We start from the raw sequence: 26,873 nt of genomic DNA on the forward strand, positions 1-26,873 counted from the left end.
TTATTAAAAGCAACAAGGGTAAAATGACAACATACAAGGGAACTCCCATAAGGTTAACAGCTGATTTCTCAGCAGAAACTCTACAAGCCAGAAGGGAGTGGCATGATATATTTAAAGTGATGAAAGGGAAGGACCTACAATAAGATTACTCTACATGGCAAAAATCTCATTCAGATTTGATGGAGAAATCAAAAGCTTTACAGACAAGCAAAAGTTAAGAGAATTCAGCACCACCAAACCAGCTCTACAACAAATGCTAAAGGAACTTCTCTAAGTAGGAAACACAAGAGAAGAAAAGGACCTACAAAAACAAACCCAAAACAATTAAGAAAACGGTAATAGGAACATACATATTGATAATTATCTTAAATGTGAATGGATTAAATGCTCCAACCAAAAGACACAGGCTTGCTGAATGGATACAAAAACAAGACCTGTATATATGCTGTCTACAAGAGACCCACTTCAGACCTAGGGACATATACAGATTGAAAGTGAGGGGATGGAAAAAGATATTCCATGCAAGTGGAAATCAAAAGAAAGCTGGAGTAGTAATGGAGTAGCTATACTCATATCAGATAAAATACACTTTAAAGTAAAGAATGTTACAAGAGACAAGGAAGAACACTACATAATGATCAAGGGATCAATCCAAGAAGAAGATACAACAATTATAAATATATATGCACCCAACATAGGAGCACCTCAATATATAAGGCAAATGCTAACAGCTTTAAAAGAGGAAATTGACGGTAAAACAATAATAGTGGGGGACTTTAACACCTCACTTACACCAATGGACAGATCATCCAGACAGAAAATTAATAAGGAAACACAAGCTTTAAATGACACAATACACCAGATAGATTTAATTGATATTTATAGGACATTCCATCCAAAAACAGCAGACTACACTTTCTTCTCAAGTGCGCATGGAACACTCTCCAGGACAGATCACATCTTGGGTCGCAAATCAAGCTTTGGTAAATTTAAGAAAACTGAGATCATATCAAGCATCTTTTCCAACCACAACGCTATGAGATTAGAAATCAATTACAGGGAAAAAAAATGTAAAAAGCACAAACACATGGAGGCTAAACAATATGTTACTAAATAACCAAGAGATCACTGAAGAAATCAAAGAGGAAATCAAAAAATACCTAGAGACAAATGACAATGAAAACATGATCCAAAACCTATGGGATGCAGCAAAAGCAGTTCTAAGAGGGAAGTTTATAGCGATGCAATCCTATCTCAAGAAACAAGAAAAATCTCAAATAAACAATCTAACCTTACACCTAAAGGAACTAGAGAAAGAAGAACAAACAAAACCCAAAGTTAGTAGAAGGAAAGAAATCATAAAGATCAGAGCAGAAATAAATGAAATAGAAACAAAGAAAACAATAGCAAAGATCAATAAAACTTAAAAGCTGGTTGAGAAGATAAACAAAATTGATAAACCTTTAGCCAGACTCATCAAGAAAAAGAGGGAGAGGACTCAAATCAATAAAATTAGAAATGAAAAAGGAGAAGTTACCACAGACACCGCAGAAATTCAAAGCATCCTAAGAGACTACTACAAGCAACTACTACAAGACAATAAAATGGACAACCTGGAAGGAATGGACAAATTCTTAGAAAAGTATAACCTTCCAAGACTGAACCAGGAAGAAATAGAAAATATGAACAGACCAATCACAAGTAATTAAATTGAAACTGTGATTAAAAATCTTCCAACAAACAAAAGTCCAGGACCAGATGGCATCACAGGTGAGTTCTATCAAACATTTAGAGAAGAGCTAACACCCATCCTTCTCAAACTCTTTCAAAAAACTGCAGAAGAAGGAACACTCCCAAACTCATTCTACGAGGCCACCATCACCCTGATACCAAAACCAGACAAAGATACTACAAAAAAAGAAAATTACAGACTAATATCACTGATAAATACAGATGCAAAACTCCTCAGCAAAATACTAGCAAACAGAATCCAACAACACATTAAAAGGATCATACACCATGATCAAGTGGGATTTATCTCAGGGATGCAAGGATTCTTCAATATATGCAAATCAATCAATGTAATACACCATATTAACAAATTGAAGAATAAAAACCATATGATCATCTCAATAGATGCAGAAAAAGCTTTTGACAAAATTAAACACCCATTTATGACAAAAACTCTCCAGAAAGTGGGCATAGAGGGAACCTACTTCAACATAATAAAGGCCATATACAACAAACCCACAGCAAACATCATTCTCAATGTTGAAAAACTGAAAACATTTCCTCTAAGATCAGGAACAAGACAAGGATGTCCACTCTCACCACTATTATTCAACATAGTTTTGGAAGTCCAGCCACGGCAATCAGAGAAGAAAAAGAAACAAAAGGAATACAAATTGGAAAAGAAGAAGTAAAGCTGTCACTGTTTGCAGATGACAGGGTACTATACATAGAGAATCCTAAAGATGCCACCAGGAAACTACTAGAGCTATTCAGTGAATTTGGTAAATTTGCAGGATACAAAATTAATGCATAGAAATCTCTTGCATTCCTATACACTAACAACAAAAGATCAGAAAGAGAAATTGAGGAAACAATCCCATTCACCATTGCAACAAAAAGAATAAAATACCTAGGAATAAACCTACCTAAGGAGGTAAAAGACCTGTACTCAGAAAACTATAAGACACTAATGAAAGAAATCAAAGATGACACAAACAGATGGAGAGATATACCATGCTCTTGGATTGGAAGAATCAATATTGTGAAAACGACTATACTACCCAAAGCAATCTACAGATTCACTGCAATCCCTGTCAAATTACCAATGGCATTTTTTACAGAACTAGAACAAAAAATCTTAAAATCTGCATGGAAACACAGAAGACCCCAAATAGCCAAAGCAATCTTGAGGGAAAAAAACGGAGCTGGAAGGATCAGACTCCCTGACTTCAGATTATACTACAAAGCTACAGTAATCAAGATAATATGATACTGGCACAAAAACAGAAATATAGTTCAATGGAACAGGATAGAAAGCCCAGAGATAAACCCACACACCTATGGTCAACTAATCTATGACAAAGGAGGCAAGGATATACAATGGAGAAAAGACAGTCTCTTCAATAAGTGGTGCTGGGAAAACTGGACAGCTACATGTAAAAGAATGAAATTAGAACACTCCCTAACACCATACACAAAAATAAACTCCAAATGGATTACAGACTGAAATGTAAGACCGGACACTATAAAACTCTTAGAGGAAAACATAGGAAGAACACTGTTTGACATAAATCACAGCAAGATCTTTTTTGACCCACCTCCTAGAGTAATGGAAATAAAAACAAAAATAAACAAGTGTGACCTAATGAAACTTCAAAGCCGAAGTTCTTTAACCGTAAGATAATTTTAAATGCTCACTTAAAAAAAAAGTGTATGTAGAAAATACAGTGCTTTTAAGAAACATACTAAAGGTGGGAATTTGAAAACAGAATGAAAGAAAAACAGCTTATTTCTCACCAAAGATGTTACATTGTTACAACTGAAGTAAGATCTAAAGCATCTTGGTCTCCATCTTTGCTTTCTGTTCAGGTCAGTCCTTTGGCTTTACACAGACTAGGTGCCTGATTAGCAGCACAAAATTAAATTTGGAGGCTTTTTAGGAGATATCCCATAGGGAGCAATCAGGCAGCAATTTAAAATTAATTGGCTTAGTGTGGAAGGCGATTTGCTTGAACTTGATGAAATATGCAGGGGCTTAAATTAATAATGTTTCATTATTCTTCTATAATCTGGAACATTCTGAGGCTGATGAGGAGGAAAATGTAGATTTAATCCAAGTATCTTGTATGTAAATCAACTTTTTTCTTCAGTTTCTCTAAAATGAGATATCACCAATACTGTTTTCTAACCTAATTATTTTTCACTTTATATAGTATTCATCTTCATATGTCAATATACATAAACACATAAAATGTTTAGGGTCTGCCTAATTTTTCATCATAGTGCTATGCCAATTTAATTAATTTCACATTAGTGAACATTTAGACTGTTCTCCATTTTTTGTCAGTATAAAACAATCCTCAAGAGGGCCCATATCGGGACTTCCCTGGTGGCGCAGTGGTTAAGAATCTGCCTGCCGGGGCTTCTCTGGTGGCGCAGTGGTTGGGAGTCCGCCTGCCAGTGCGGGGGACGCGGGTTCGAGGCCTGGTCCGGGAGGATCCCACATGCCGTGGAGCGGCTGGGCCCGTGCACCACAGCTGCTGAGCCTGTGCTCTGGAGCCCGAGAGCCACAACTACTTAAGCCCGCACGCCTGCAGCCCGTGCTCCGCAACGGGAGAGGCCACCGCGGTGAGAGGCCCGTGCACCGCAATGAAGGGTGGCCCCCGCTCGCCACAACTAGAGAAAGCCCACATGCAGCAATGAAGACCCAACGCAGCCAAAAATAAATAAATAAATAAAATAAATTTATTAAAAAAAGAATCTGCCTGCCAATGCCAGGGACATGGGTTCGAGCCCTGGTCCGGGAAGATCCCACATGACGCGGAGCAACTAAGCCCATGCGCCACAACTGAGCCTGTGCTCTAGAGCCCACGAGACACAACTAGTGAGCCCGTGCACCACAACTACTGAAGCCCATGCTCCTAGATCCTGTGCTCCGCAACAAGAGAAGCCACTGCAATGAGAAGCCCATGCACCACAGCGAAGAGTAGCCCCTGCTCACCACAGCTAGAGAAAGCCCGAAGCAGCAACGAAGACCCAACGCAGCCAAAAAAAAATATTAATTTAAAAAAATAATTAAAAAAAAAGAGGGCCCATATCAGTGTCTCCTGATACTTAGTTCAGTGTTGACTGATGTGTTGGGCTTCCGGATGCTGTGTTCTTCTTTGTTTTGCTTTTGGCTAGACCTCCCCTCACCGCTGTGAGCCCCAGAGCAAAATTTGGGAAAAGTAGGCCATGTTACTTGTCTATTTATTTGAAGTAAAATTTCCAAATGGTAAGTGTATAGGTCTCAGGCCATGGTTTCAGATCACAAGGCAGTGATGTTTAAGGACAGTTTGGAAAAGAAATTCTGGTTACTAAATTCAAATCCAAACTGATACATATAAGTTGTACCATGCTGGATAAGGCATTTGTCATCTCTGAATAAGTTTCTTAATCATGATTATAATATCACAGGTTGCGGTGAGGATTCAGTGACATGGTATATTGAACGTGCTAAGCTTTTTAAGTATTCTCTTCCTTCAGATGTCAGATTCCCACAGGGCTGTGAGTAGAATTTCGGAGTATAGGAGCTAAGTGTGGTTTGGTGCTGTGCCTTAGGATGCTTCCGGGCACTACTGCTCACCCTTTGGGACCAACAGGCCCAACACAGCCTTCCTTCTCCCCCCAACCCCATCTCATCGTCTGACCCCTCCCTCTTGCTCACTCTGCTCCACACATTCGGCTCCTTGCTGTTCCTTAGCACATCAAGCATATGTGTGCCCTGAGGTCTTTTGTTGTTTCTTTTGCCTGAGATATCTATACCCAGCTATTCCTCCATATATGCCCTTGCATCAACCCCTGATCTGTTTCTGATTTTTGCTAAGAGTTTATCTCAGCAGGGACTACATGACCACCCTATTCAAAAGCTGCCACCTTCCTCTCCAGATACCTCTCCTCACCCCCTTCTCTGCTGCTCTCCTATCCCCTTACCCAGCTTTATTTTTCTTCCTAGCACTTTTCACCACTGGACATACTATTAATATTTCTTTGTTAACTGATTTATTATTTCTTTTCACTAGAATATAAGTTCCATGTGGGCAGAGATTTTTATCTATTTTGTTCACTGTTACATCCTCAGGTTGGAGAACAGTGCCTGGCCTATAGTAGATGCTTTTTAAGAATTTGTTAAAAGAATGAATGAATGAATGAACAGATAGTTAAACAGGAAACATACATTCTGTTCATTTCTGAAGTATGAAGTTAATGAAGATACCAAGTTATTAAGCCACTTTGGCAGTTATTAAGCCTCTTTGTGGCTCCCATAGGCCTACTGCCTTTAGAAGGATCTCTTAAGAAATAGTTCAATACATTTTATCATCATCATGGTCATCAGAATGATGGTAAAGATGATAATGAGAGGATACATTCCATAAGTGTTTGATGCTGCACAATAATAATGGCCACTAATGAAGGAGCGTGACGCCCTGCCAGGCACCACATCATGTGCTCTCCCTACATGACTGCCTTTAACCCTCAGAACTACTTGGGAGGCACTTCCCATTATCCCTGTCTATATAGATGAGGAAACAGTTTTGGAAAAGGTAACCAACATCAAGATTGAAATCAAAATCATCTGACTTTGAAGTTTACTTTTAACCACTATTCTGCATTGCTGAATTTGTTGTCAGAAGTATAGAAATAATATTAGATATCCAAAGCTGAATTCAAGGGGGTGGGTTATGGACACAAAAAATATTAAATACTGATTGAAATGGTGTCAATATAAAATATTCACCTGGGAGATCTAAAGCAAAGGGCAAGAGTAATGGCAGGTGTTGGAGACAGAGAGCAAGGGAGTGTCACTGGTGTTTACATAAGTTAGCAGGGGAGGGGAATCACCTGGGCAGATTTGCCTGAGCTGAAGGAACTGGTGCTAGAGGACATTCAAGTTCCGCACACCTGGATTTAGCCTGGGGCTATTGCAGCAGGCTCCTGAGAATAGCCGTAGGCTGGGGGTTGAATGGGGGGGGGGGCGGGCAGAAGTATCAGGCAGAGTAGTTGGAGACTTAAGGTTTATCAGTTAACTTCTGAACCAGCTTTAGGAATAGTATAATTTAAATGCTATATGCCCCTGTGCTGCATAAATTCTCTCCCCATGCTTGCAACAGATTTCTTTAAAATAGCACAGACTCTTTTATTATAGATAAAGCACTCATATTGAGTTTAAATGGCACAGTCCTTCAACAGTTATTTATTGCGCACTATTCAAGGAGGGTGGTCTAGAGAGCTGCAGGAAGTAAAGGGGGTGATGGGGAAAACACAGACCTCAGAGACCTCTAGTTTCATTAAAGCTAGCTTTGCTTCCCTGGTAGCTGTGAATCAATAAAAAAAATAACTTGTGCATGGAGGATTTTTATAGTAGGATCATTGCCTAAGCCAAAATATGCATATAATGCATATAATGTGAAACAAGTCCTATAAATACCATTTTTTAAAAACCTCATTATATTACAAAGGAACTTCTTTTCTAAAATACCAGATAAATGAGTTATCACCATAGGGCAAGGAATAAAAATTTGAACATTAATTCTTTTTAGAGTATCTATTTTTATTCTTGTGTTAAAAAGACCTTACTGTTCCTATTTCATCCTCTCAGCTTAATCTTTCCATTTTTCTGAAAAGCAAGATGTATCATGGAATAACTTGTGAAATAAGCAGAATTTATATGAACACACACTCTTTAAATCGTGACCACAATTATAATTTAATACTTCATCATTTCAAAGGTTTTTGCATTAAATTTAACCTATTTCAGAGTTATGAGGGGAAAAAAATGGGATCATGAATGTAAAAGTACTTACAAAATACAAGTGAAATCATTATAGAAATATTTTCATGGTATAGCTATTGAACAATTAGGTAACTTACTCTAGTTATTGTTATAAGTGGAATCATAATTTAAAGCATTCTTTCCCTGCCATTACTGTATTCTCTTTTTTAGTCTCAGAATGCTAATGTTTATTTATTGCTGTTTCTCAGATATAGTTGCTGGAAGAGGAGATGGTGGAGAGTCAATTTATGGACCAACATTTGAAGGTATGTATCTTTAAATTTTGTCAGTCATATTTTATTTATTTATTTTTTGGCCGCGTGGCACATGGAATCTTAGTTCCCTGACCAGGGATTGAACCCACGCCCCTTGCACTGGAAGCGCAGAGTCTTAACCCCTGGACTGCCAGGGAGGTCCCTGTCAGTCATATTTTAATTGATTATTCAAATTTAACAGGACTGGACGATTTCACAACCCCAAATAAGATAGTGTTTGGGGTAATATACCACAAGTACACATACTAAAAGCGGGAGTTTAAAATAGGGTAGGTGGGAAGGCATCCCAGTCCAGTTCAGAACAGCTTTGTACATAAAATTTTTCACTTGCCTAATTATGTTATTTCTTTAGGATAAGTTTCTAGAATTAGGATTGTAGGGGTAGAAGGGAATTTATATTTTTAAGGTTTGTACTTTGCCATGCTCACACTTAGAATTGGTACCTTGATAATCATCCTACTAAGACTGCTGTTGGGGATTCTGGGAAGATGATAGTGGTGGTGGCATAGTTCTTTAATTTTCTGAAATCCCAACATACATACAGACAAAAAAAAATTAGATAGGAAAACTAAAGACCCATGGACAACACAACAAAACTAGGTGACAAGGTATCTACATGAATTCCAAATATAAACAGGTAAGGACAAACTACCAACAGCCACAAAATCTGCATGGTATCAGCATGTATGTGAGAGAAAGCAGGGCATCTGACAGAGCTGAGAGTACAGAACCCCACAATAGGCAATAGCAGGTGAGTGCATGGAGCCCCTCATAAGGCTCGAGGAGGCTGGAGCAGTCTAACCTCTGCGAACCCTCAAAACCGATCTGAAAGGCCTCTCTTCCAGGACAGGCCCTCACTGAGGAAGAAGTGCTGGGAATGGAATAAAAATTATGCAGCTATCGGGACAACAGTGATAAAGAGGGAAAGGCAACAGAGTCAGGAAATCTCAGAAAGCAAGTTACCACACAGCTGAACAACACATGAAAACAGCACAAGAGGGAACTTTGTGAAGTTAGGAAAACTACCTTCCTTCTAAAGCCACACCTACTTCTAAACATTGAGGAATACTAATTTTACATAAAACGAAAGTTGCATTAAAAAGCAGCAGAAATTTTCATGATAATTTTTTTTTTTTTTTTTAAATTTATTTATTTATTTATTTTGGCTGTGTTGGGTCTTCGTTTCTGTGCGAGGGCTTTCTCTAGTTGCGTCAAGCGGGGGCCACTCTTCATGGGCCACTCTTCATCGCGGTGCGCGGACCTCTCTCACTATCGCGGCCTCTCTTGTTGGGAGCACAGGCTCCAGACGCGCAGGCTCAGTAGCTGTGGCTCGCGGGCCTAGTTGCTTCGCGGCATGTGGGATCTTCCCAGACCAGGGCTCGAACCCGTGTCCCCTGCATTGGCAGGCAGATTCTTAACCACTGCGCCACCAGGGAAGCCCTTTCATGATAATTTAAGAAAAAAAAAAAAAGGAGCACAGTAACATCGCTACAGATAATGAAAATACCCTAGAAAGAAGGCTTACAGAACAGAGCAAAACTGTAACAATTTCAAAATGAGCTAAAAGACATGAAGACAATGATATAAGACAGGAAAGAATTCATAAATCAAAATAAGGAAGCTTTAGACATGAGGTTACAGAACTAAAGAAAAGAATTAACAATAAAAGAAAATTTCAGAAATGAACAAATTAGAAGGAACACAAGACCAAATAGGCAGTCCAGTGGTTAAGACTCTGCCCTTCCAACGCAGGGGGCATGGGTTCAATCCTCGGCTGAGGAACTAAGATCCTACATGCTGTGTGGCATAGCCAAAAAATTAAAAAAAATAAGAGAAGTAGAAGGTAGAAGGAAATTTTTTTAAACCAAAAAGAGATGAAGAAAGATAAAAAGGATTTACAAGAAAGTGATAAATATTAAAGATAGAAAGAGAAGATCCAGCATACAGATGATAAGTATTCCTAAGGAATTAAACCAATGCAAGGGAACGGAACAAACACTAAGAATTATAATTAAAGAAAACTTTCCTGAAATAAAAAAGGATTTGATATTCTATATTTTGTTTTGGGTGGTAATTACACAACTATACCCAACTGTCAAAATGCATCAAAGTGAACATCTAAGATATATGCATTTTACTGCATGTTTATACCTCAAGTAAAAAATATCTGTTTAAAAACTTGAAACTACTTACTGAAAGAACACACAGCTACTGGACAATACTGAACCAGAACAACCAACACCAGATATATTTTACTAATGTTATTAGATACTAAAGAGAAAGAAAAAAATTCTTTGGGCAGGTAGGCAAAAACAGCAAGTGATTTATAAGGGAAAGAAAAGTACATTATCATCATACTCTTATGCCAGAAGAAAATACAGTAATATATTTAGGATGGCTCAAGGAAATGAAAAGTGAACTGGGGACTTTATATCCAAACTGAATTTGAATTATAAAGGGCACACAGAGTTATCAACATGTAAAACTTTAGGGAATAGTGTTGTCATGAGTCCTTCCTGAGGAATCAGTGACTGTAGCATGAGTTTCATTCAGCCAAATTACAAGAGGGACCCTGAAAGAAGAACTGGGGTGAGCATTAATCATATAGTTACTTATAAAACTAAAACTTAATGAGGATTAAAAGGGTGAGAGTATGGTATACAATGACTACACGCTTAGTCTAACAATTTTTTTTAAATGAAAGAAATGGGGAGAATATATGCAAAATTTTAAACTACTTTCAGTAAATTTTACTGGTGATGGTATTATTAATATTATTTTGAGATTGTTATATATATAATGTAGGAAAAAACAAGTAAGTAATTATGGGAATTTCTAATTTCATCATTTCCTGTGTCCTTGAGAACTGGAATCTTCAATGTGGAAGAAAGGAGATACAGATGAAATACGATAGAGGTTAATAAGTAAAATATTCCATAGTCCTGAATTTAAATTGGAAATATCACTTTAAACTCAAGAAGTATCATATCTGTATCTATATCTATATCTATATCTAATCTATACCTGTATCTATAGTTCTGCCCATGGAATTCATCTGCAAACAATGACCAGCCAAGTAATGACATACACTCCTGGAATTTAGATTGTTGTTTTGAAATGTCATTTCTTGATTAAAGAAACCAGGGCCACTGGGACAAATGGCAGATTCCAGTTCTGAGACAGGAAATTTTGAAATGAGCCTGGAACCTCAGTCATGCTATCATGGCATCAGATAGCCAGGAGTGCTATTAAAGATTTACTGGGGTCATGGCAAAGGGCTCAGGAGCCAACTTGAAGAGTCTCTCACTGGCCAAAGATGAAATTATTTGAATAGTAATTACAGTTGATTGAAACCCAACAAATATTTTAAATCCATGAGTTCATAATGATATTATATTATAAAATAAAACCTACTTGCTCACCTCTGGGGGAATGATAGGAAATGAATTCATTATCTTGAAAACTGATAAATATAGGTAAAGAATCAAGCATTTATCTTGCCTTTCCTATAGGAACTATACCAAACTGTAGATAAGGGGAAACATCTTGTTATAAAAGTATTCCAATTAATAATGAAAAGGAAAAATAAAATTAGAATGTCACCATTTTGCTGCCTCCAGGGAAATAATGGATGTAGGCATTTGCTGCATCAGCTAACTTCACAAAAACAGAGGCAATCAGACAGTATGAGCCTTCTGTTGAGAGGACACACTACCAAAGGGACAGAACAAGAGTCTGATGAAGCTGTTGGACCTAGCTCCCAATTTGCAAGAAATGCAATCAGTTCTGCTATAATGTGATCTTAAAAATCTCTGTGCTGTGTAAAATCATGCAATGAAAACCACAGAACTTATGGCAAAACTGAGGTAAAAAAACTTCCTCGGTGACACATTAATAAATAAGTTAATAACCTAATAAAAACAGTAACACAGTTTTATATATATTATGTGGTCAAGAAATACATCAGTACCATAATAAATAAGGCACTTTACCCTGAAAACTCCTTGACATCTGTGGAGGTGGCATGGGAAGAGCTGCAGCTTGTGAGTGATCTTGAGGTGGCGGAAGGAGCATTCTCTGCAGCCAGAGGGAAGCTGTAACTCCAGATGTGGGTGGACGCAGCTCATACGTGGTGACGGATGTGGCTGGTCACGTCTGAGGTGTGTGTGTTCCTGGGTAGCTAGCTCAGTTCAGCAGAGGCAGTTTCCTACGTTCGCCTGGTGGTTCTCCTGGAGGGAACTGCATTAAAGCAGGGGTGAGATTCATCATGCTCAAGTCATTCCCTCCCTAATATATCAATCAGGGTGAAACAATCTGCATCTTCAACACAAGTATTAGCACAGAACCCACAGGACAGGGAACAGAGAAACCTGTTGAACTGCACCGTGTGTGCAATCGGCAAACTCTGGCCTGGGAGAAATTCTAGAGGTGAAATAACTTAGGTTCATTAACAGATAAAGTGTAAGAAAAGAAAGGGATAGAGGTAGAACCTGTGGAGGGAAGGCTGGCAAAGTTCTTTTTCTTGGTCTGAATGGTGGTTAAAAGGGTATTTGCCTTATAATAACTTTTAACAATAATTCTAACTATAGTGTTCCATGGCTTTCTGTGTCTATATTTTAATACAATGAAAGGTTTAAAAAAATAATATTCAATCAATGGCCAAAGGAAAAGCGAAAAGTGTAAAAGCTAGTTTTCCTTCTAAATTCATGTGGAGACAGCTTTATCAAATGAAATCATGCAAGTGACACCACTCATTTATTTACTCATAGAACTTTAAACTCTTAGTTAGGTGCCGACATGGTACTAGGACCTTAGGAAACAAAGATGATGTGACCAAGTTTCCACACTCCAGGATTTTAGTGTTTTTGTACAGACAGACATTTAAACAGATAAAGTACAGGCGCGGTGCCCATCGCCATTACAGAGGAAGAACCCAGTGCTGTATGAAAAAGGAAAGAACAGCTGCCTGGGAGATCTGGGGGCGGCACCCACAGCAGCTCTGAGCTGGGTCTGAAAATAAGATGTTGCAGACAAGGAAAGGACGTTTGGGCAGCTTTCCTGGCATCCTTAATCCCTGATGAGAGTCTACCATACCTCTCCACCCCATGGCCATTATCAGATCACCCAAACTCTTTCTGCTTGGAGGTGCAATTCTGGGCAGAACTTGGGTCTTCTGTCCAGTAGGAGACTGATCTCTTGGCTCATTTCTTCACTTGCCCCTTTGGACATCCCTGTGCCGCCATCCATTCCCCTTTGCTCCCAACCTTAGATACTATGGGGATTCAGTCTCCAGCTGGGTGCCTGGCTCTTCTGGTGCCCAGGGAGCCCGGTGGGTTTAGGGAAGCTCTGATTCCTCAGTTTGCCTGTGTGTTTCACTTCACACAATCAAGTGAAAAGGAGAGATGCTCCAGAAGGAGAAATGAGTGGATGAAAGAGAGAGCACAGGGCCAGTACTCAGTACAGCTAAAGCATAGGTTTCCCTCCTCCATTTATACTCACCACCCCCGCCTCCACATGGAATGTTAATATGTTGTTGACAGCCAGACCTTCCTCCACATTTCTCTCATTGGACTGTATTTCCATGAGGTGCAGAATTAAAACCCAGGGCTTGTTAAAAACAATCACAACCACAAAAATCACTTTTATTAAGCTTAACACAGTGAATTTAAAAGAATGAAATATATGTATAATTCAGTTAGTTGATTGTTTTATAAATTGGTTAATCTTTTTTTTTTAACTTGAGGAAAGTCTGTTTTGCTTTATTTATTTATTTTTTTAAAAATTTATTTATTTATTTTTGGCTGCATTGGGTCTTCATTGCTGTGCATGGGCTTTCTCTAGTTGCAGCAAGCAGGGGCTACTCTTCCTTGTGGTGCACGGGCTTCTCATTGCAGTGGCTTCTCTTGTTGCTGAGCACAGGCTCTAGGCATGTGGGCTTCTGTAGTTGTGGCATGTGGGCTCAGTAGTTGTGGCTCACGGGCTCTAGAGCACTGGCTCAGTAGTTGTGGTGCACGGGCTTAGTTGCTCCACAGCATGTGGGATCTTCCCGGGCCAGGGCTCAAACCCGTGTCCCCTGAATTGGCAGGCAGATTCTTAACCATTGCGCCACCAGGGAAGCCCTGCTTTATTTTGAATCACAACTTTTTTTCTCTTCCCAAATCCTGTTTTGAAGTCAGAAGCTGAATATCAACCCTTTCCCCCCGCCACCTTGTATTCCTTATATAATATCCCTAATCCTTCCCACTCTCAAAGGATTGGTGACTCCATGGCTTGAGCTGACTAAAGAAAACGTTATTTATATGAAAAGCAGAAGAAAAAAAGGAATATATTTTTTAAATACAGTATTATCCTTGTTATATTAAGTAGAACAGTTTCTTAACATTAGCATGTGCCCTATTTCACAGATACAGCACTTAAAATCCATTTGTCTAATTCCTAGATCTCCTTGTCTTTATTATTTTTTAAAATAAATTTATTTATTTATTTATTTATTTTTGGCTGCATTGGGTCTTTGTTGCTGCGTGTGGGCTTTCTCTAGTTGCAGCGAGCGGGGGCTATTCTTTGTTGTGGTGCACGGGCTTCTTATTGCGGTGGCTTCCCTTGTTGCGGAACACAGGCTCTAGGAGCATGGGCTTCAGTAGTTGTAGCTCACGGGCTCCAGAGTCCAGGCTCAGTAGTTGTGGCCCACGGGCTTAGTTGCTCCACGGCATGTGGGATCTTTCTGGACCAGGGCTCGAAACTGTGTCTGCATTGGCAGGCGGATTCTCAACCACTGTGCCACCAGGGAAGTCTCTCCTTGTCTTTAAATGAAAGTGAACATTAATAAAAAGCAGAGAGCCTGATGCACTGTCAATATTCAATAATGCAACTAAGTTATACAAAAGTATTTTTTAGTAGAAATAAGAATTGAAGATAATGTGGTCTGGGTAGCCATTTAAGGGCTATTCATTTTTTTAAATTGTGAGATTTATTTATATAGAGAAACTGCATATGTACAATTTAAAAATAATTACAGGGACTTCCCTGGTGGTCCAGTGGCTAAGACTCCGTGCTGCCAATGCAGGGGGCCTGGGTTCAATCCCTGGTCAGGGAACTAGATCCCACATGCTGCAACCAGGCGCAGCCAAGTAAATACATAAATAAAAATATATTTTTAAATGTATTTAAAAAAATAAACTTAAAATAAAATTATAAAGCAACCCCCCATATTACCATCTTTGTCAAGAAATAAAAACTGCCAGCATGCCAGAAGCACCCCATTTGTCCATCCTCAATAATAACTCCATCTCCCTATTAGAGGTAACCACTAACCTGACTTTTTCCTTGCTTTTCTTGTTAAACACTTGTGTATAGATCCCTAAATAACAGAGTTATTGACTATTTTTGGACTTTATATAAATGGACTCATATGGCAGGCATTCTTTGTGTCTTGTTTCTTTTGTTCATCACTGCCTATGAGATTCATCCATGTCGTCTATAGCTGGAATTCTCTCATTTTCACTACTGTTTAATATTATGAATATACCCGAATAATCTATCCATTCAAGTACTGATAAACACTTGGCTATTTATTCCTAACGTCATGTACACAATCAACATGTTTTAAAATAAATATTTCAGTGTCAAAGAGTGTTCTGCCTATGTTCTCATCTAGGAGTTTTAGGTTTCAGGTTTTACATTTAGGTCTTTAATCCATTTTGAGTTTATTTCTGTATATAGCGTGAGGGCATGTTCTAATCTCATTGTTTTACATGTAGCTGTCCAGTTTTCCCAGCTTATTGAAGAGACTGTCTCCTCTCCATTGTATATTCTTGCCTCCTTTGTTGTAGATTAATTGACCATGGGTGCATGGATTTATTTCTGGGCTCTTTATTCTGATCCGTTGATCTATGTGTCCATTTTTGTGCCAGTGCCATGCTGTTTTTTTTTTAATTAATTAATTAATTAAATTTTTTTTTTTTATGGCTGTGTTGGGTCTTCGTTTCCATGCAAGGGCTTTCTCTAGTTGCGGCAAGTGTGGGCCACTCTTTATCGTGGTGCATGGGCCTCTCATTATCGCGGCCTCTCTTGTTGCGGAGCACAAGCTCCAGACGCGCAGGCTCAGCAATTGTGGCTCACGGGCCCAGCCGCTCCGCAGCATGTGGGATCTTCCCAGACCAGGGCTCGAACCCGTGTCCCCTGCATTGGCAGGCAGATTCTCAACCACTGCACCACCAGGGAAGCCCGCCATGCTGTTTTGATTACTGTAGTTTTGTAGTATATTTTGAAGTCTGGGAGGGTGGTACTTTCAGCTTTGTTCTTTTTTTTCCAAGGTTGCTTTGGCAATTTGAGGTATTTTGTGGTTCCATATGAATTTTAGGATTATTTGTTCTAGTTCTGTGAAAAATGTCATGGGTATTTTGATAGGGAGTGCATTAAATCTGTAGATTGCTTTGCATCTTTGTTTCTTAAGGCAAAAGAAATTAAAGCAAAAATAAACAAATAGCCTAATTAAACTTAAAAGCTTTTGCACAGCTAAGGAAGACATCCACAAAACAAAGAGACAACCTACTGAATGGGATAAAATATTTGCAAATGATATGACCGATGGGGGTTAATATCTCCAAAACATGTAAACAGCTCATACAACTCAATATCAAAAAAAGAAAAAAAGAAAACAACCCTATCAAATGGGTAGAAGACCTGAATAGACATTTTTCCAAAGAAGACATACAGATGGCCAACAGGCAGGTGAAAAGATGCTCAACATCACTAATTATTAGAGAAATGCAAATCAAAACTACACTGAGGTATCACTTCACACCAGTCAGAATGGCCATCATCAAAAAGTCTACAAATATCAAATGTTGGAGAGGATGTGGAGAAAAAGAACACTTGTACACTACTGGTGGGAATGCAGTTGGTGTAGCCACTATGGAAAACAGTATGGAGGTTCCTCAAAAAACTGAAAATAGAACTACAATATGATCCAGCAATTCCACTCCTGGGTATATATCCAGAAAACACAAAAACACTAATTCAAAAAGATACATGCACCCCAATGTTCAAAGCAGCACTACTTACAACAGCCAAGCTATGGAAGCACCCTAAGTGTCCATCAACAGATAAATGGATAAAGAACATGTGGTATATATATATATATATATATATATATATATATACATACATATATATATATATATATATATATATATATATATACACAATGGGATATTACTCGGCCATAAAGAAGAATGAAATACTGCCATTTGTAGCAATGTGAATGGACTGAGAGAATATTATGCTTAGTGAAATAAGTCAAAGAAAGATAAATACTGTATGTTATCACTTATATGTAGAATCTAAAAAATAATACAAATGAATGTATATAACAAAACAGAGACAGACTCACAGATATAGAAAACAAACTAGTGGTTACCAGAGGGGAGAGGGAAGGGGGGAAGGGCAAGGTAGGGATATGAGATTAAGAGATACATACCCCTATGTATAAAACAGAAAAACAACAAGGATCTCTTATATAGCACAGGGAATTATAGCCATTATCTTATAATAACTTTTAATGGAATATAATCTGTAAAAATACTGAATCACTATGCTGTACACCTGAAACTAATACAATACTGTAAATTAACTATACTTTAATTAAAAATATAAAAAATAAAATATTTCATTAGAGCAGCAGTTTAAAAATGCTAGGTAGCACACCCAATTTACTTTTATGTAACAATAAAGAATTAGTGAAAAGCTATTATTATTTAAATATGCTGGTAAAATTAGGGCAGTAGGTTTAAAAAATTGATGTTGCAGGATTCAAGTCCAATTTCTACTTGACATTATTGTCTTTAGAAAATTATACAGAAATGTCCCAAATTGTCTGCTTATTCCCTTACCAGAGAGAATAGAAGCAGTTTCCCCAAACTTGAGAAAGCAGTAGTTGCTTTCATTATAAACATCAGAATGAGTTTTATATTAAATAAATTCAGAAACTGATTTTCTTCAGTAGGTGAATTCTGATTTCTCTTTCAAACAAAGTTACACCCTTAATGCTTTAAAAGTTCTCCCATAATCACAGAATTTTTGGTAAAAATATTACAACTCTATAAATTTTCTTTCCAATTACTTTCAGAATTTAAGAAAAATTGATCATAATATCTAAGAGCAATGACAAATACCATTTTGTTAAAACTCTCTGAATCTCTGCTTGGGCAGATTTCTATGCCATGTGATTTTCTGTGAAATTAACGGGCTATTCTCTATTCCACTGAAATGAATATGGAGTATCAATGTAATTATAAAGCTATATTGGCACAAAAATACTTTATTTTCATTTCATAAGATTTCAGAGGTCTTTATTCAGTGTGCAGTTTAACAAGCTAAAAGTAACCACCATAGATATGGCTTAATTGCTTTGTTGGCTTAGCTCTGAAACTTAAAATGAGAATAGTCAGCAATTGCAGTTTAAGAAAATCTTGACAGTTAATATTCATATCTCTCAATTATTCCCAGAATTTGATAAAGTTATTGAATGAAAACTTTTATTGAATTTCTCTTCTATTACTTCCTTCTGTGTTTTTGAGTTTGGAGGCAAATCTTATTTCATGCTGGAAATGGTTCTTCCTGAAAATGGTGGCCCGATAATCACCGTATAATTCTCTTTACTTGTTAATCTTACACTAAAAAAAATTAACTTTCCACAAAATCTTGGTCAACCCATATAAGGTTTGAGATTAAAATTTGTTTAAAGACTACTAAAAATAAGCATAAATTAACTTATTTTCATCATCAATATTTAAGGCCACACATGTGCCAAGTAATGTGCTAGGAGGCCCTGGGGGTAAAGCGATGATGAGATAAAGCCCCTGCCTTCACAAACATGAAACAGCCTGTAAACAATTACATAAAGTGTTTTAAAGACTATAATAGAGGTCTGCAGAAGATGCTGTGAGGGGAAGGGTCTGCCTGTGAAAGGTTTCTCCAAGGAGTCATTTTTAATAATCACATTGATAGTTTGAATAAAATATTACTGCCAAAACAATACAAGAATGTTTGCTGACTTTTATTCCTAAAAAAAGGTATGTGCTTCCTTTTATATTATTAATTTCAAGTTCTTCCTTTTACATTATCTATTTTCTTAGCACACTTGTTTTTAGCTATATTAATGATAAACTAAAGGTAAATGCTCAAATAGGTCTAAGACTTTCCAGCTTCTCTTTTTTAACAGCCCAGTTGAGTGAAAGTAATATGAAACAAATAGAATATTTACAGTTTGGGATATATTGCTAAATATGATTGAGAACCCTTGTTACCAAGCATTGTTTGTGCTTTATGTATTACTATCAATCAAGAAAATAGAAATATTTTAGTGACCTATTGCATATTGTCTTTTCTAGATGAAAACTTCTCAATTCCTCATAATAAAAGGGGAGTTCTTGGAATGGTCAACAAAGGCCGTCACAGCAATGGGTCACAATTCTACATCACACTACAAGCAGCTCCCTATCTAGACAGAAAATATGTGGCTTTTGGGTATGTGCATTGTAAGTTCGTCTATATAATATTCATATATGTAAAAATGTGGTTCAAAAAGATGTGGGTAAGTATTGTACACAGTCTACGGGTAACTAAAAATAGAATTTAAAAGCAAAAGTAATACAAATACTGTAGACAAACATGTTCAGAAGTAAGTATTTCATAAGAAGCTTGCTATCTATAATAAACACGGAAACCATTTAGGCACACCCATTATAATGTCCTGTGCATCCATCCATCGATCTATCATCCATCCTTCTATGGATCTTCAGCCTCAAGGATATTGTCAATTCTTAGTAACTATTAACACCATAGTTCTTAATAATCTAGATATATTTAGATGCAGAAGTGAGGCGAAGCCATTTATGTAATTGTCCATGAACATTGTGAAGAGAGAGATAAAATCGTCCAAGCTACAAGTAACTTTTTATTTTACTGAGCAATTTAAAATATGGAAATATCTCAGGTAATAATTACTAGAATATTATTAGCAAGAGGCTTATAGGCATGTGGACCGAATATGGATGGTGACTATACTTTTCATCACTCCCATGTTTCATATCTCTGTTTGATTACTGAAATGAATATAAATTGAAGCTTACTTTGTCTTTCCTGAAATGATGTATAAGGCATCAGAACTTTTCTGAATATTAGATTATTCCAGCTACTCCACACGGATAATTACTGACTCTTCATCCTCAGAAAAAATTCCAGGCCAATGTTAATTTTAAGCACAATTTAAAAAAAAATGTAAGCACAATTATTCCTTCAGTGTAATGCAGGTGATATTTCCAGGTTGAAAAAGCAGAAAGTATATTTTCATCCAAAGGAGATTTCTTTAAAGAGATGATTTTAACAGCTACATAAGCTAAAATAATGCATTTTCCTCCATCTTTCCTGGTCTTAATAAACTATATTCTGATTTTGAAATGCATTCTTCCATTATTTTTTAAATCCAAATAATTCTTACAATTTCTTAGATCTTTTAAATATCTTCCTGTCATCTTGCTGGTAGTATCTTGCCTTCAACCATATGCTTAGGTGATCCTTTATATCCTTCCAAAAGGTACCTTTCTCAAATGCAAACATGACTACTTTAAAAAATTTAGTGCCTCCTTCACCACCTCCACCCACAGATGCATAGAGCCTAGAGTTCAGAGCGGCATTGCAGGTCCTCCACCCTCTGGCCCCGCATCTTTTTTCAGCCTTCACTGCTGCTGGCCTTCTGACCCATTCATTCAACCAGCATTTTATTAGGCACCTAACAAGTGCTAGTCCCAGTGCTCAGTCCTGGGGCAAGAGTGATGTGGCACAACTTCCGCCCTTCGGGGAGCCTATAGAGTGTGCTGGAAAACCCAACAACTGTAAGACAGTGAGACATGAACATGCAAGCCCTGTAAAGAGTGCACTGGGGATACAGGAGAGAGGGCAAGGCAATAAGTACCCTCCAACTCCTTAGTAAAAGCCAATGCAGATCCTACAGGATGGTAGTGGAGAGGAGGAGTGCTTGTTCTCCTTTTGGTGATTGCCTTTTTCTACGTGATTCATCTTTATGGGAATCTCTCGCACTAATTCGTTATCACCAACACACTGGCCTCAGGGAGGCGCTGCACTGCTTTTATTGCTCTAGCCTAAGTATAATCTCAATTTTTTTCCCTTAAGCCTCCAAGTTACAGCTGAGTCTGGGCTGAAATATTTAAACAAGACCTGACAGAACGCTAGGCGAGAAGCAGAAAAGTAATACCATAATAGGCAACTAGATAATCTGACAAAATATAACTAACTCCTTCAGGGATACCCTCCTTCCCTGCTGTAGAGCTGCCTCTAGTGGAAGATGCTTTCTCTTCCCTATCATCACAGAGCACCCGCAGGTTTATCTGAGCTTCCAGAAGCCCAGACATGGTTAGCAAGGTCCAGAGAGAGACAGAAATTTCCTTTCCTATTTGAGACAGACCCTCCTTCCAAGCCCTAGTTTCTGGTACATGAACTTGCCTTGTCTTCAGATGGATGACACTGGGAATGCCCTTTAGGGGAGATTGCATCAACCCCCAGTCTTGTTGATGGCCCTACCCTGTGGTTTCACAGGGAAAGAATATCAAAATATAAGCCTGTAAGATCTCCATTCACACATACATAGGTCAAAGGGGTATACGTTGGGGATAGTGCTGGGGAGGAATTAATTAATTATAAGGGACCCCTAAAGTGGGGAGGAGTCATGGGAAGCTTCATGAGAAGGTGAAATGAGTACTGAAAGTCCTGTAGAAGTTAGCCAGATAGAGAAGGCTGGAAATCAAAGGGAGTAAAATAAATTTTAGAAAGAGTGGAGAACCTCCGTAGAGAGACCCTAAGGAGTATCCTATCTACCGGTCATTTAGTTTGGCTAGAGCTTAGAGCCCAGGGGGAAATGGAGAGAGTAGAGGCTGGAGAAGATGAGACAGCCAAGTCCCAGCTCTCAAAGGGCTGTGGGTGCCATGCTGCTGAGCACAGACCCCCACCTGAAGGGGCCGGGAAGCCATGGGAGAATTTTTAACTGGGAGCAACATGACCAGGTTCTTGTTCTGAAAAAAATCTCTTTTTAGCAGAAGTGAGGAATTAACTGGCAAAGGATGAAAATGAAGGTAGAAAGGCCAGTTAAGAAACGATGGTAACCACCTAGAGGGGTGGGATAGGGAGGGTGGGAGGGAGATGCAAGAGGGGGTATGGGGATATATGTATACTATAGCTGATTCACTTTGTTATACAGCAGAAACTAACACACGATTGTAAAGCAATTATACTCCAATAAAGATGTTAAAAAAAAAAAGAAGCAATGGTAATAGTAGGCCATAAATGAAGTCCTAGTCTAAGGCACTGGCAGTACAGGTAAGCAGGGGATAAATGGAAAAATTCAAAAGATATTTGGAAATTAGATTCAACAAGACTTCATGACTATTTAGATGTTGGTGGTGAGGTTATGGAAAGGTATAGAGCCATGGTATCTAACAGAACTTTCGCAGTGATGGAAATGTACTATGATCTGTGCTGCCCAATATGACAGCCACTAGCCACATAAGCCACTTAGCACTTGAAATGTGGCAAGTGCAACTGAGGAACTAAATTTAATTAATTTAATTTAATTTAAGTAGCCACCTGTGGCTATTGGCTACCATATTGGGCAGTGAAGATGTGGAGGAGCTCCTAGGATTTTGGAACCGGTTGGATGGCTGGTACCATTCACCACAGTAGAGAATACAAGGAGGAGGATATGGGAGAGAAGATCGTGAATTCAAGGTGGACAAGTTATGTTTCAAGTGGAGATGCCTGTATGACAGGCAGGTGGCAACTCCTGAATACCAGGAGTAGGTATTCAAGCTGGGCAAGGGCTAGAGATGTAGATTTGGAAGCTTTGAACATGGCAGCTGAGCTGCAGCCAGACCAGAGTACCATCCCTCCCAGAACAGCCTCTGGGCCTTTGCTTGTCTTGTTACGTTCTGCCTTCCTTCAGTCTGCCAAAATCCCGTTCAAGGCTTAGGTCAGAAATATCCCCCTAACTACCAAAATCAAACTGCCTCTTTGTCCTCTTTGGCACACTGTGAACAACTTGAAATAGGAACTGAGTCTCACTTACTCTGTGCCCTAACACCTGTCACAGTGGAAAGGTGCACACAGTAGGTGCCCATTCAGTATTTGTGAAACCAATGTGGAGAATAGGCTTCACAGCCTCTTTGGACAGAGGTGAATCTGTCCATTTATTCCCTGCTCTTCATCCTCAGAATGTATCTTGTGTCCTGCTCTGTGTCATGTTTTCTAATTGGGATGGCAAAAATAGAGCCCTCCAGAAAAGAAATGACTAGAGATGGTCAGTGTCAGCACTGACACTGTCCCCGTAAAGGATCATGAAATGGAAATTGCACCTTCCCCTTAACCACTGCTTCAACCCAAACACTGGCAGAGGGCACAGTCCTATGTTTAGAGCTATCTCTCTGGCCTCTGCTGCCTTTTTTTAGTTGAGAGAACCATCAGAAGTCTAGTTCCACTCGGGGAGTTCTGGCTTGTGGCCAGCGAACATGTACAGAGACCTGAACTAGCATGGCTCTGGGCTGTCTTTTATTCATGTATTCAGTGGATGGCAATGAGGTGCCCACTCTGTGCCAGGCACTGAGCACTAAGCAAAAGCATGATCTCTGCCCTCAGGGGAGAATCAGAAATTAATCCAAGCAGCATAGAAATAAATGTCAAATTTATCCCTGATCACTCCTATAAGGGAGAGGGGGAACTTGACATAAGCGGGGCGGGGAGGGGGGCGATGTCTGGGAAACATCCCCCAAGGTAGTGATGGCTAAGATCGGAAGGAAGGCCAGGAGGTGACCAGGCCAGGGGACAGAGGGAGGCAAGAGCAAAGGAGACAGCTGTGGCAGGAAGGGCACATGGGGCGGTGGCTGAAGTGCTGAGAGCCAGTCTGGCTGGAGCCGACAGAGCAAGGGAGCATGCTGCAAGGCACCCTCGAGGGGAGTGGGGAGGCCGGCCATGGGAGAGACCTTTGGTCTTTATCATAAGGATGATGGGAAATTATTGAAGTGTTTTAAGTGGAGGAGGTGAGACCACATTAGCATTTTTAAAAGATCGCTCTGATGGCAGTGAGGATAACAGACTGGAAGGGTCCTGGAGCAGGTGTGGAGGAGCATGGCAAAGTGGACATATCTACAGCTATTTAAGGTATTTATGACTGATGTTAATTTAATTTGTAGGGAACAGCCTTAGCTAAGCTAGATAGGACTCAATTTAGGGATGTAAGCTAAATGTGAAAATTTATGACTGACTGAATTTTCCATTCTGTTCTCCTATATAGGCAATTGATTGAAGGAACAGATGTTCTTCATCAACTAGAATTGGTTCCAACAGAGAATGAAAGACCAATACAACAATGTGTAATTATTGACAGTGGAGAGCTTTATGCCTAACCTTCGTATCAGTATTTTCTGACAATTTTTTATTGTACATCTGATCAGCTGTTTCTAGATTTAATTAAACAGTGCTTGTTAAAATTTGATTTGAAAGCTGTGGCGGACTCTGTAGGTTAGCTCTCCCAACACCCAATCCCTCCCCATTTTCCTTTCTTGCCTAAAGCAAAATACACAATTTTCCAGCCTCCTTTGCAGCTAGGAGTAGCCACGGGATACTGTTCTGGCCAGTGAGACAGCAGCAGAATGCCAGTGGTCCTGCCCCTTCCCCTCTATCCAGTCTTGAATGCAGAGAGGCTGGAGCCATGAAGGAAAGGCCAAGAGAACAACAGAGGTGTCAGCCCCAATTCTTGAGCTGCGGGACCAATACCAGCAACTCCCTATGTCTAGATTTCTTGCTATCTGAGACAAACAGATCCCTGTTTCTTGGTCGATTATTGTTACTTGTAGCCAAAACCATTCTTAATTTAGCAGCAGTACCTAATGGCCTTTGAATCCTAAAACATTTGTACCTATAACAGAATTATGTTGGTGTCTGTAATTATATTTCTGCCATAAGAAAATTGGTAAATAACCAAATAGAAGAGAGGCAACAGAAAAAAATTCATTGTAATATTTCGTTGTTTATACATGACATTCAGAGAAGGATATACACTTTAGATGGTTTTATGAATAGAATGCTTGTCTCTGAGCCATACCAACTCTATGAAAACCAAGGGCCTCGGTTAGAGTCCCTGTGGTGGTGGACTCCTGAGATGTTCCTGGGATCCAGCTTTATCAGCTGCTCCTTAAGCTGAGATTCTCAAACCCATGTCACCTAGGGAAGTTTTTCAACAAAGACTACTGGACCCTGTCCTTGCCCTGCAGAGTCTCTAGATGTGGGACAGGGATTCTGTGCATTCGCTTAGCTCTCTCCCCAGAGGTTCTTATTTAAGCCACCTGGGCACTGGGCACTCGGGAATCACTGCAAGACATAAGCAACATGTTTCAGCCCCCTTTTTGCAGTCAGTGAGGTGCTTGCCTCTGTTAGTGGTGACCCCGCTCAGCTGCCGCCACCACTGCTGTCGAACTGCTGCTCTGCCCAGACCCACTGCACTTTTCTTGCCCTTAAGTGAAGGTCTGTCTTCCAAGCACAATCTCTCTTTGAGCTGATCTTAAGGAGACAGCCCCCTAATTGACTTGGGGCTTGCCAAAGGGAGGCAAAGGATTTTTAGAAATTTTTAATTTTGAAATGATTATAGATTCACAAGTAATTGCAAAAATAGAACAGAGCAGTCCTGTGTACAGATCACCGTTTCCCCAGGGGTCCTATCTTACACTATAGTATAACATCAAAACCAGGCAACTGACAATGGCAGAGTTGTCATCTTATCCTGTATATTGTAGATCTGTGTGACTGGCACCACAATAAAGACACAGAACTTTTTCAGCACCACAAAAACCTCCCTCGGGCTAGCCCTTTACAGTTAACCTACTCCCTTGCTCCCCACCATCCCTAACTCCTGCCATCGGGCATCTATATATACATCTATCTTCCTCCCTTCCTTCTTTTCTTTCTCTCTCCTTCCCTCTCTCTTTTTCTCTCTCTGCCCTCTTTCTCTCTTTTCCTGTCTCTCTCTCTCTCTCCCTCCCTCCCTTCCTCTCTCTCTCTTTCTAATAACAGCTTCATTGCTATTGCCATATGGTTCTATCCTAAGATCTGAGGTGGATGGGGAGGAAGCGTACTGCCTGTGTCACGTTCTCAAGTGACCCAGGGGCAGCAGAATGTTAAGAATGTGTGTTCTAGAGCCAGACAGCCTGAGTTTGAATCCTGGCTCTGCCCTTCCCTTGCTGCATGAACTCGGGTAAGAACTTCACTGTGCCTCTATTGCCTCATCTCAAAACAGTAGTACCTACCACACAGAGCTGCTGTGAGGGTTCAGGGGATCAGGAATTTGTAGACAGGATCTAGAATATGACCAATTATGCTGTAAGTGTTCGATACACGTATGATTAATAAAATCCTGGTATATGACCTTCAGGGTGTTGTCTAGGAACTTGTATTTTTAAAAAACTCTTCAATGACTGACTAACAGCCAGATCTGGGAAACACTGAAGAGGAGGTATCTCCTCTTCTTCTGCTCTTAGGAGTTTTGGCCAACCTGAGAATTCAAGCTGTTTGTATGAAGCCTCCGGATCCACTCCCTGGGGCTTTGGAGGGGTTCCTCCAGTCACACTGGTGACACCTCAAACAAAGGGGCGCTGGGCTTGCCGCAGAGGCTCTCAGCAACTCCTGAAGCACGGGATGAAAGAAACTGACACATTGCAAGGGTCCTGGTTAAAACATTACAGGCATTAGTCATGTAATAACAAGCAGCAGAGCAATTCTTACTGGCAATGAACCTGTATATTAGGGCATTAAGCATTTATCTGATATTGTGAAAGAACTGGGATATTTGCATGGGTGTAAGAAACTGATGCCAGCTCCCCTTATTTTTCAGTTTGGCTGCAATGTAAAGGTAGACCTCTGCTAACCGCCTAAAGGATGGCAAGCAAGTTCATGGTCACTTTGTTTGCTCTCACTTCCCAATTTTAGGCTGTGTAGAA

At 39.4% G+C, this 26,873-nt stretch overlaps 1 protein-coding gene across 3 annotated transcripts in view; it reads left to right on the forward strand.

Moving 5' to 3' along the window:
* PPIL6 (peptidylprolyl isomerase like 6) overlaps positions 1–24,376 on the forward strand; it is a 35,437-nt gene extending 11,061 nt beyond the window's left edge. For all 3 annotated transcript variants that reach the window (XM_007190673.2, XM_007190674.2, XM_007190675.2), the window contains 3 exons: positions 7,753–7,809; positions 19,209–19,344; positions 24,176–24,376. In XM_007190673.2, coding sequence (XP_007190735.1) covers positions 7,753–7,809; positions 19,209–19,344; positions 24,176–24,287 — 305 coding nt within the window. In that variant the 3' untranslated portion in view covers positions 24,288–24,376. The remainder of the gene's footprint in view (positions 1–7,752; positions 7,810–19,208; positions 19,345–24,175) is intronic.
* The last annotated feature ends 2,497 nt before the right edge of the window (positions 24,377–26,873 follow it).

The sequence above is a fragment of the Balaenoptera acutorostrata genome, chromosome 14, assembly GCF_949987535.1.
Source record: "Balaenoptera acutorostrata chromosome 14, mBalAcu1.1, whole genome shotgun sequence".
Taxonomy (NCBI): Eukaryota; Metazoa; Chordata; class Mammalia; order Artiodactyla; family Balaenopteridae; genus Balaenoptera; species Balaenoptera acutorostrata.